Source organism: Suricata suricatta, chromosome 17 (assembly GCF_006229205.1).
Source record: "Suricata suricatta isolate VVHF042 chromosome 17, meerkat_22Aug2017_6uvM2_HiC, whole genome shotgun sequence".
Classification (NCBI taxonomy): Eukaryota; Metazoa; Chordata; class Mammalia; order Carnivora; family Herpestidae; genus Suricata; species Suricata suricatta.
This window is the reverse complement of record NC_043716.1, coordinates 36251284-36262883: the sequence shown is the minus strand read 5'-3', so window position 1 is coordinate 36262883 and position 11600 is coordinate 36251284. Positions and strand designations below refer to the sequence as shown.

Genomic DNA, 11600 nt, shown 5'->3' with positions numbered 1-11600 from the left:
TGAAGCAGGCTCCAGGCTCTGAGCCGAAGTCGGGACGCTTAACAGACTGAGCCACACAGGTGTCCCTGGAGTGTATTAGACGTAAGTGGTGGTTCTCAGCCTGAGGAGCTAAAAATAAAAAACCAAACATGTACAGGCAATATCCCAGGCCAATTAAGTCATTATGGAGGCAGGACCCAGGCATCAGTGCTTTTTAAAGATTCCCCAGGAGATTCCAAAGTGCGGCCAAGATTGAGGTCCAGTGCTGTTGAGATTGCCTATCTTGTTTGAGAAATGAATTCAGAAGTCTGAAACAGACCTATCTTCCTATCCTCCAGCCTGTGAAATTGAAGTCTTTAATGTGACATGAAATGTAAAATTAATCCTTTTTAAAATCCTGTTGTGTGAACTCTAAATGTGAAATTTCTCACCTGCTTCAAATAGGTGTGAGGGCTGGATCTCTTCCCTGTCTTAATGTCTTCATGTTCTGCCTGGGTCCTTTTCAAGCTTTTTTTTTTTTTTTTTTTAATGTTTTATTTATTTGGTACAGAGAGAGACAGAGCATGAGAGGGGGAGGGGCAGAGAGAGAAGGAGACACAGAACCGGAAGCAGGCTCCAGGCTCTGAGCTAGCTGTCAGCATAGAGCCTGACGCGGGGCTCGAACCCTTAAACGAGATCTGACCTGAGCCGAAGTCGGAGGCTTAACTGACTGAGCCACCCAGGTGCCCCCCTTTTCAAGCTTTAATAGAATAGACTCAAACTATAGACTGCTATCCTATAATTTCAGGTTTCTAGGAATTTACCTGTCCTAGTATAGAACCCTTAGATAATGCTGAGTTTTGCCAGAATTAAAGACTTCCTGATCCTGTGGTCTCGTGTAGAATAATGTCTCATAGAGTTGGTGAGGAGCAGTTTGAATTAGGTACTTCGATGGGTAAACCATCTGTGTTGAGGCTTATTCAAGGGGAAAAGTTTGGAAGTAAAACAGTCACGACAACTAGAAGTCATTGTTCATGGTTTGCTGTATCCTGTCACACATATAAAAAAAAAATTAGCCAGGGGATAAATATGGTGATGTATCAACCTGCTGGATTTTTGTTCTCTATCCCTCTCTCCTTCCCCCTCCCTCTCTTTTAACAGGAGGGGGAATACTAGCTGATGGAAATAATTCGGTGGGGAGAGTAGCTTTAAGCGGACTACTGAAGTCAGGAGACCTGAATTCTGGTTCTGGATCTGCCACTAAACGGATTTAGGGAATATCCCAATGTTTCTGACTTTCAGTTTCCTCTTAATGTAAAATGAGAGTTGGAAGTAGATGCTTTCTGAACTTTCTGATCCATTCTTGGTACAAACAAACCTCAATGGAACTGACTGGGAAATGGTGGGGGGCGGGGCCCATCTGCGCTCAGATTGCCCACGTTCTGTAATCCCGGAGCAATTTACCCCACAGCCCTGAGCCTTCCCTACTGGACGGGGCTACGCGGTTTGTGTGCAGGAGTTTTTGACACCACACCACGTCATAATGTGCACGGGACCCCCTACCTAGGGCCCTCAGCTCCCACCACAAAGCTCCTTGAAGGCTGTAGTGGTTAGGATGTCGCGCTTGTGCAAGAGTCCTCAACGGCTGGAGAAGGACTTCATCTTGGATGGTGTGGCAGTGAGCACCATGGCCCGCACCTATGAGCGCCTGAGGCCCAAGGTCTGGTCGGCGATTCCGCCCTACAATGCCCAGCAGGACTACCACGCCCGCCGGTACTTCCGGAGCCACGTGGTTCCGCCCGTTCTGCGGAGGACTGAACAGGTTGGGGTTTTTTTTTTTTCTTTTTAACCTTTATTTATTTTTGAGAGACAGAGTGTGAGCAGGGGAGGGCAGAGAGGGAGAGAGACACAGAATCCGAAGCAGATTCCAGGCTCTGAGCTGTCAGCCCAAGCCCGACACGGGGCTCGAACTCAGGAACCGCAAGATCATGACCTGAGCCTAAGTCTGCCGCTCAAGCGACTGAGCCACCCAGGTGCCCCTTAACAGGCTATTTATAAGAGCGCCCCGGACGATCTCACTGTCCCCACAGAGCTTGACCCTGCTGGGGGGAGCCCCAACCCAGATCCTGGCGTTTTACTCCTAGGGAGGGCTCCCCACTCCCACCTCCTTGGTTTTACTGAACACCCGGAACTGGCGCAGGCGGTGAGAGGTAAATTGAGTTCACAGAGCTCACAGTGATTCTGTTCCACCCTGAATTTGAGAATGATCTCATTTTGGGTTTCTGCAAGCCTTAAAGAACCGGGCTGGAAGCCCACCTCTCCCAACAGATCTGTTTCATTGTCCTTTTTGACGTCATGGACCCGCCCTTTGGGATGATCTCACACCACAGATTGTCTAAGAACTCGGAAAATCCTTGTGACCTCAGCGAATGAAACAAAGAAACGCCTACACTTGCGGGGGGGTGGGGGGGGCTCCATCAGTGACGTCATAGTTGCAGAGGGGCTCACTAGTTGGGACTTCCTGTGAGCACTGAAGCTCTTTGCTGATGGCTCCAACACTTTGGGCTCCAGTATTTGTGTCTCCCCATGTCACTATGGTATGGGTAGGGGAGAGGAGGCTTCATGGGGGTTATTCTGGGAACACCTCTTGGGGTTGTTTTGGTGATCTCCTGTGTGTGTGTGCTTGTGTGTTGCATGTGTGTGGACACATCTGTTTGTGCCATGCTTGAGGGTGTAAGTGCTGTCTCGTAATTTTTATGACGGAACCAGGGTCTAGGAGGAAAAAAGAGAAAATCTGAGTATTTAAAAGCTTGAAAATAATATGGTGTGCACACTTTTTAAACTTTCCATTTATAAGTACTTAATCATCCCCACTGTTTGTAGTAGGTATTATCTTCATTTACATAAAGATAATGGGTTTTGTTTATTTTTTTGTTTTGTTTTTAAGTAAACTCTGCCCCCAGTGTGGGGCTTGAACTCACACCCCCAACATCAAGAGTGGCATGCTCTAAAGACTGAGCTGGCCAGGACCCCCAAAATAATGTTTGTTTATTTATATTTTGAGAGAAAGATAGAAGGGTGCCAGTGAGCGAGGGGCAGAGAGAGAGAGAGAGAGCCAGGCTCAACTGATTGAACTCACGAATTATGAGATCATGACCTGAGCCAAAATCAGATGCCTAGTGACTAAGCCACCAAGATGCCCCAATTATGCATATTTTTAAAGTAAATAACTTTTACTATGCCAGGCCCTTTGGAACTATCTCACTTAAATCTCTCAGCAACTCTCCTTAAAGCGATGAGAGGGGCGCCTGGGTGGCTCGGTCGGTTAAGCGTCCGGCTTCGGCTCAGGTCATGATCTCACAGTTCGTGGGTTCGAGACCCGCGTCGGGCTCTGTGCTGGCAGCTAGCTCAGAGCCTGGAGCCTGCTTCAAATTCTGTCTCCCTCTCTCTCTGACCCTCCCCTGCTCATGCTGTCTCTCTCTGTCTCTCAAAAATAAATAAAAGACATTAAAAAAATTAAAAAAAAAAAAGCGATGAGAAAAGTGAGGTCCAGAAGAACTGTGTCATTGGCCCAGGGTCACACAGCTTCTTAGTGGCAGAGCTGGAACTGAAACCAGTCTGGCAACAGACAGCCCTTAGCTGCCCAGCTATGCTGTCTCTCCCTGAGAGATAATAGGTTCATACGTGTATTTATATTTAATCTGTCTGGCCCAGTTGCCCCTGGCTGTGAAATAAGCCCAAAGGGAGTTTGCATGTGCACCTCTCAGCATGGTGGCTGACAGTCTCTGTTTTCTCCCTCACTTTCAGGATCACGGGGGCACAGGAAGGGATGGCTGGATAGTGGATTATTTCCACATCTTCGGGCCAGAACAGAGATACCTGAACCGAAGAAACTGGGCAGGGGCAGGCAAGTGCCACCTGGCTTTCTGGCCTCACCATGGACCCACCTGGAAGAGTGATGTGCCTTCCCTCAGTTCAGAGGGAGAAACTGGGCCACACAGAGCCCTATTTGCGGGGGGAAGAGGCCAGGGACCTCATCCTCCAGCTTTTCTTCTCATGCACGAGCAGATGGTGTCCCTGTGGTCCTTATATTTAGTTACTGAGCTCCTACTCTGTCAGGTGCTATCTCCCCTCATGCTATCCCCGGGCTGCAGCAGGGGAAACTGAAGTGTAGGGAGATGAAGTGATGGCCAAGAAGGGCTTAGCTGGGATTGGAATTCCCCTCTTTCCAACTCTAATGCCTGTGTTTCCCTAACTGCTTCCAGCCTGAGCAAGCTGTGTCCTGCTCCTTTTCCAAGCCCAATTTAGCAACAAGAAAGGAGGGATCGAGAGCTGTTTTTCTGACAGTGTGAACCCTCCTCCCACCCCAACCTCATCACCCTTTGGCCACACTCTCTAGTCACATGATCCTATGCACCACTTGGCCAAATTGAGCTCATCCATTTTCTTCCCATGGGTCAGAAGCAAGGGTGAAATGTTTTCAGTCTTCCTGGGAGCAAGGCAAGTTCAGCCAAGCTCAGAATCTTCTGGGCCCTCCCGTCTGTGAGGGTTTAGCTAGGACATGGGGAGGACTTTCTATACCAGCCCTGTGGGGGCGGGGAAAAGCAAGGGGGGTAGGGCTGAATAAAGGCTCAGGCCTCTCTCTCTGCGCCCCCAAGGGCATTCCCTCCCGCAGGTGACCGGGCACGGTAACTACAATGCTGATCTGAAAGTGACCAACGGGTTAAACGGTCGGTTTGGGTATCGCAGGAACACCCCAGCCCTCCGCCAGCGCCCGTCCGTCTTTGGAGAGGTCACCCGATTCCCCCTCTTCTGATAGCATTCCTTCCCTTCCCACCCCTTGACCTAAATAGAAGATAGATGTTTAGATGATCTCTCAGTTCTATTTTTATATAAACAGCGATGTTATTGTGCCTCCAAGTGTGCCGTTTCTTTCCTGAGTTGGGGACCAGGGCCAGCTAGTTTCTCCACCCTCAGCTTCTCTAGCCTTTGGAGAAGAGGTGGCAGGAGAGAGGCCATCGTCAGGCCTGTGCCTTTACCCTCCATGCCCACGTGCGCCAGGCTTGAAAGGAGGCCCCAGTTCTCCTCTGCCTATGTAAGAAGAAGGAGCTGCACTGCTCCCCGAGCCCTCCGCAAAGCTCTGCCCCAGGCAGCCGCGGGCCCCGGGTTAGACACTGGCTGCTAATGGCCCATTAAGAACTGAGCCAAAGGATTCGGCCGAAGGGATTGCCTTTGGTTGACCCTGAGAAGGATTTCCTGATCTTCCTTCTCCTTTCTACCCTCAGCCCATCAAGAGTCAGGGCATGAACAAGGGATGTGTGGAGGTGCGTTTTAGCCTCTGGATTCTGATCTCGTATTTCTGTTACAGGGCTTGTGGGCACCTGCTCTGCTGGTGCTCTGTCAGTTCCTTTTCAGCTAGTTTCCAGGATGTCACTTTTCAAGTGTCCCCACCCAGTTTACTGGTGACCAAGAGAAAAGCCACAGCAGATGATGGATGCAAAAGAAGGTGGAGCTTCAGAACACAAAGCTCGCCAGGACTCTGGTGTGGGTGGAACCCAGTGGTACTGAGTCACCTTAAGTGGACAAGGAAGAGGAGCCCCATAGGCCACGGGGGTATAGCTCAGGGGTAGAGCATTTGACTGCAGATCAAGAGGTCCCCGGTTCAAATCCGGGTGCCCCCTTCCTTCTCCCTTTTATAACTCCATTAAATGGAAGTAGGTAAATGCCCTATACCTCTTCACTCCCAGCCAGGGTGTCCAGAGAGAACAAAGAATCGTCAATGCATTCTTGTACTGAAACACTACAAGGTTTCCCCAAATTCCAAAGGACTCTTACCTTGAGACCCCTGGATGATCTTGTTGTCTTCAATTAAGACAAAGTTCCCTAAGGAAATTCTGAATCTAAAATTAGGTATGGGAGCTCTGAACACAAATTTAGCAATCTGGCGTATGAGAGCACAGGTAAAGAGGACCGTACAACATGCATTTTTGAGAGCTTAGGACAGTACATTTAAGGCAGCTGTGAATTAAAAGATGAAAACGGGGCCCCTGTCCTCCGGGAGTTTTATGTCTGCTGGAAGTTGACATGTTCATACACAGCTGTCGGCAGAAGACGTTTGGTTGTAGCTCAAGGAAGGAAGGTATCTTTTACAAATACCTATGCACTTTTCTAGACTTAACTGCTAAGTGAAGCTTTTCTACAATTGAGACATTCTGCCTGATCTGAAGAATTTATTATGGACATGTTGTTTCTGACACCGCAATTCCCTCTCTAGAAGGTTCGGGGCACTTTCTTCTTAGTAGTTTATTGTTCCAGAGTTCTTGGAATGGCCATGATATTCACTCTGGCCACTCAAAGGAGAAAAGGAGTCCACTAGAGGTGTGAGGGACTCACAGTGTTGATGGAAGTTTGGAGAACGTAACTCACAAAGCAGTTAACTATGAAGGGCTGTAGAGGAGGGAAATCCAGCTCAGGTCTCCGCTCAGGAAGTGTCCACTGCTGGTGTCAACCAACTCAGGACGCTTATCACCAAGTCGTGGTATGGTTGCAACTGGACCTGCATCTCCAGGATACTTCTGCAAGTTTCAAAATAACCAAGTATGGGGTGCCTGGGTGGCCCAGTGGGTTAAGCGTCTGACTTTGGCTCAGGTCGTGCTCTTGGGGCTTGTGGGTTTGAGCCCTGCATCGGGCTCTGTGTTGACAGCTCAGAGCCTGGAGCTTGCTTTGGATCCTGCAACTCCCTGACTCTCTGCCCCTCCCCTGCTCACCCTCTGTCTCTCAAAAAATAAACTTTAAATAAAAATGCCAAGTGGAAGCAGTTGATTGGCTAAGTCATGGTCTGACGTGTATGCAGTTCCCCGCCAGGGAGGGGAGGAGGTAGTGTTGCCTCATCGAGTTAGACAGTGCGAGGTATTCCCCCTAAATTGGAGGGGTGTTTGGGTGCAAAACTGGATGTATCACCATTTCCCCTTTCTTGAAGAAATAATTGTAAGGAGAGAGCGTGAACTTTTACTGTTTTAGAGATCTAGTGGTCAAGAATTTGCTCTCTCATACTCCTTGATTTCCCAGTTGCTAAAATTAGATTAAAAATATTTTTAATGTTTATTTTGAGAGAGAGAGAGAGAGAGTGAGGGAGAGAGAGCACAAGCAGCGAAAGGATAGAGAGAGATGGAGAGAGAAAATCCCAAGCAGGCTCTGCACTGTTAGTGATCTCACGAACCATGAAATCATGACCTTAACTGAAATCAAGAGTCAGAGACTTATCCAACTGAGCCACCCAGGTACCCCTGAAGAGGAAGTTCATAAAGGAAGAGATACAAATGGCAGATAAGCCCATGAAAAAGTACGCAACATCGTTAGTCATCAGATAAATGCAAATTGAAATCATATTGAGATACCACACGTGCATCAGAATGTCTAAAATTAAAAAGACCAATAACACCAGACACCAACTCCTAGTGGGGATTATAAAATAGCATGCCATTTTGGGAAAAGATCTGGCAATTGGTACAGGACACAAATGTTCTGACCTTCTGGCCCAGCAATTCCATTCCTAGGATTTTACTCAGAATAAATGAAAACATATGCTTGCAAAAAGCCCTATATAGGAATGTTCATAGAGACATTATTCATAAGAGGCAGAACTAAAAACAGACGGGCCCACCAATAGGAAGATGTTTTTTTTAAATCTGTGGTTAATTCATACATTGAAATACTACTCATCCATAACAAGGAATGAATTACTGATTCAAGATGGCCGAGTCTCACCAATATCATGCTGATAAAAAAAAACATAGAAAAGATTGTATGTTGTATTATTCCAATTATATGAAATTCTAGAATAGACAAAACTATGGTGAAAAAAAATCACAAGAGTGATTGCCTTCCGGGTGGAGGTAGGAAAGAGATTATGCAGGAAGAGGAATGAGGGAATTTTATGGGGATCATGTTAATGTTCCATTTTCTTCCTTTTTTCCTTTTTTTAAATGTATACTCCATTCCCAGCATGGCGCTTGAACTCATGACCCAGAGATTATGAGTCACATGTTCTACCAACTGAGCCAGCCAGGTGCCCCACTGTTCCATTTCTTGATTGCAGTTTTGGTTAACACTAGTGCATGTATCTGTCAGACTTAGTGAATGGACACTTAAGATTTATACATTTCATTTTATGTAACTTTAACATAAAATGAAAAATGCTATAAACAAATACAAATGCTACTTAATATGTATGCTGAAGTACTTAGGAGGAAGTGTATTGTCTGCAACTTATTTTGAAATGCACTGAAGATCAGATGGAGAAAGGAATATTCATATATATATATATACACGTATACGAGAGAAAGGGAAATATGACAAAGCAGTATAGTAAATATAGTAAAATGTTAACTTTGTTCACTATAGAATGTAGGTGGTGGGTGTATAGGTGTTCCATGTAAAATTCGTTCACCTCTGTTGAATGTTTGAAATTTTTCATAACTAAATGTTGGGGACATTTTTCAAAAGGTGAATCAATAGGGGCACCTGAGTGGCTCAGTCAGTTGAGCATCTGACTTTGGCTCAGGTCATGATCTCACAGTTTATGAGTTCGAGCCCCACATCAGGCTCTGTGCTGACAGCTCGGAGCCTACAGCCTGCTTCAGATTCTGTGTCTCCCTCTCTGCCCCTTCCCTGCTCATGCTCTGTCTGTCTCTCCCTCTCAAAAGTAAATAAACTTTAAACATAATTTTAAAAGGTGAACCACTAAAAGTAAAAGTATAAAATAAATGTCATTGCTGTATGAACATGACAAAACTCAACAGTGGCACTTGAATGACTGAAGTAGGTGAGCAGAGCATTGCTTACCTCATTTGATCCGCACAGCAGCCTTGTGAGGTAGGTTAGGTACTAATAAAATCATTGTTTTGGTTACAGGGAAACTGAGGCCAAGAAAAGTTTCTTGACTTGCAATGTGGCCTGCCAGGATCCCAGCCCAAGTGTATTTTGACTCCAGAGCTCACTATGTTTTGCTGCTCGTGCAAAACTTTCTCTGTGTTAATACATTACTTTGTACTTTTCTCAGTTGTAGCCTTTGTTGTACTATAGTGATGTCAGTTGTTTAGGTGTCTGTCACCTTCATACCATGAGCCCCTTCAGGGCAGAAACAGCCTTCCATCTTGTAGCTTCCATACATAGTATAGTGCTCACTAGCCTATAACCATCTCTCCCTTAAGGGGCCGTGGAGGAAGAAAGGAAGAAAGAAAGAAAGAAATGCTTCCTAACTGCAATGATGTTCTGGCTTAACGTACCCCCAAAGCTCCCTCTCCCACCACTTTCTGCAAACGTCTAGAGAAAGAGCAGGCGGGGGAGAGAGAGAAAAAAAAAATCAGACACCGTTTGACCAGAGTCTATCTGTGACCGCCTGGCTCAACAGCTGTGGGATATTTATGGTTACTGGACGGGGCTGCTTGCTGCAAGCCCCAAAGAAACAAAAGTTGGAACATCTGTCTTTGGAATAGCTGAGGAGTAGCAAAGACCTGACTTTACCTCAGGAAGAAAGACTTTACCTCAGTCTGTGGCTATAATACAATTTGTCCAGTGTCTGACATCTATTGAGTGGAGGGATGGATGGATGGATGGATGGATGATGAATGATGAGCAGCTGGATGAAAAGGCAACACAAGTCAACCATGGTGATTAATTTCTTTTTTTAATGGTTTTTTTTTTTTTTTTGAGACAGAGAGAGCGTGGGCAGGGGAGGGTCAGAGAGAGAGGGAGACACAGAATCCAAAGACAGGCTCCAGGCTCTGTGCTGACAGCTGGCTCAGCACAGAGCCGATGCAGGGCTTGAACCCACAAACCATGAGATCATGACCTGAGCCTAAGTCAGACACTTAAGTGACTGAGCCACCCAGGCGCCCCGGTTAATTTTTTGATCACCAGTGATGTCTCACCTCTCCTTATTGGGGAAACAGTTCTGTATTACAGTGTTTGTAAACAAGTTTCATGTTTCCTGGTTTAAGACAAGACTTTTTCTTCGAAAACTAACTTTATTCTAAAGACGTTTTCAAATTTTAGTGTGCATCTGAATCACATGAAGAACTTGTTAGAATCTAGTGATTCGACTGTTTGGGAAGTCAGTGGTTCAAGGTAGGGCTCAGGGTTCTGTAGGGTTTGATAAAACCTTCAGGGCAATCCATTATGGGTAGTCCCCAGGTCACAATTTGGAAAACACTGGTGAAAACACATTATTTCCTGCAATTTCAGTTCTCTCTCCCTCAAATATAGCCCTGGCTTGCTTGTATTCTAATATTTTCCACCACAAAACTATGGCATCATTGACTTTTAAGAAGCATCCTTGTCCTAAGTGCTCATGTCAATTAGATGGAGTCCTAGAAAAGAAGTTTTACAGATGTTAGTAACGTGGTAAACTGTTACCATTCGTTGAGCACCTGCTGTTTGCCAGGCAGTATGTGAAGTGCTTTACAAATGTTATCTCATGTAATACAACAATTTTTCACAGTAGGTGGTAGTATACTTATTATACAGATGGGGGAAAACCCTCAGAGAGGTTATATAACTTGTCCAAAGTCACGGTAACATATATGGCAGACTTGAGAGTCAAACTCAAATCAAACCCACTGGTGTTTCAAATATACAATCCCCTTCATTATCGTGTAATTATTAATAACATTAATGATTACTGTTATTTCTATGAGATCATACCCTAAAGAAATATCTTGGTCAACTTTGACTCCAGACACGGGCCTTTAAGGATTCAGCAATCCATTCATTCATTCATTTAATAACACTTAATTGAGCAACTATTATGTGCTAGAATCTGTGCTGGGCATAAAGAACACAAAGATGAACTAAGGTCTCTAGTATTATGGAATTCACATGGATACAGAGAAGTATATAGGCAATTTGTCAAACAGTGATAAAGTGTTATAAATCTCCTAATTGATCTACAATATGATATATCCTTCAATAAAAAACACAAACAGCACTTTTTCTGGAACTGAATAAGCTGACTTTAAAGTTCAGTTGGAAAAATCAAAGGGTAAGAAGAGCCAGGACCTTCCAGAAAAAGTTTTGAGGGAGAAATAGGCATACCAGTCATTAAAAGAAAATTATAATCATGAGGACAGTTTGGTAATAGCAAATAGTGGATTAATGAAATGGAATAGAGAATCCAGAAATAAAGTCAGATACAAACGGGAATACACTATATAATAAAGGGATATTTCACACCAGTGGGGAAAATATAAGTTATTCTGTAAAGCATTAAGGCAAATGTGTAGCCAACTGGAAAAGACAACACACAAAAATAAATTCCAACTTGATCAGAGACATATTTAATATAAAATTACAAAGTTATATGAAGGAGGAGTACTTGGACGGCTCAGTCGATTAAGCATCCGACTCTTGATTTCAGTTCAGGCCATGATCTCCCAGTTCATAATTTTGAGCTCCACATTGGGCTCTGTGCTGACAATGCAGAACAGGTTTGGGATTCTCTCTCTCTGCCTCTCTCCTGCTTTCTCTCTCTCTCTCCCAAAATAATAAACTTAAAAATAAAAGTACTTTAAGGAAACATGAGATGAAATAACTCTGATCGAGGAGGGTATAAGAATGGTGGGTGACTTTTTTTTACTGCACTG

General features: G+C 45.0%; 1 protein-coding gene and 1 non-coding gene across 2 annotated transcripts; both read left to right on the top strand.

Annotated features, from left to right (window-relative positions):
- Positions 1 to 1478: 1478 nt before the first annotated feature.
- C17H17orf98 (chromosome 17 C17orf98 homolog) lies at positions 1479 to 4878 on the top strand. The gene is made up of 3 exons (XM_029928658.1): positions 1479 to 1780; positions 3766 to 3865; positions 4617 to 4878. Exons 1-3 carry the CDS (start codon positions 1574 to 1576, stop codon positions 4772 to 4774), a joined length of 465 nt encoding a protein of 154 aa, XP_029784518.1. The 5' UTR covers positions 1479 to 1573; the 3' UTR covers positions 4775 to 4878.
- A 689-nt stretch (positions 4879 to 5567) lies between these two features.
- TRNAC-GCA lies at positions 5568 to 5639 on the top strand. Its single transcript has one exon. It is a non-coding gene; the product is annotated as a tRNA-Cys (tRNA).
- Positions 5640 to 11600: the final 5961 nt, after the last annotated feature.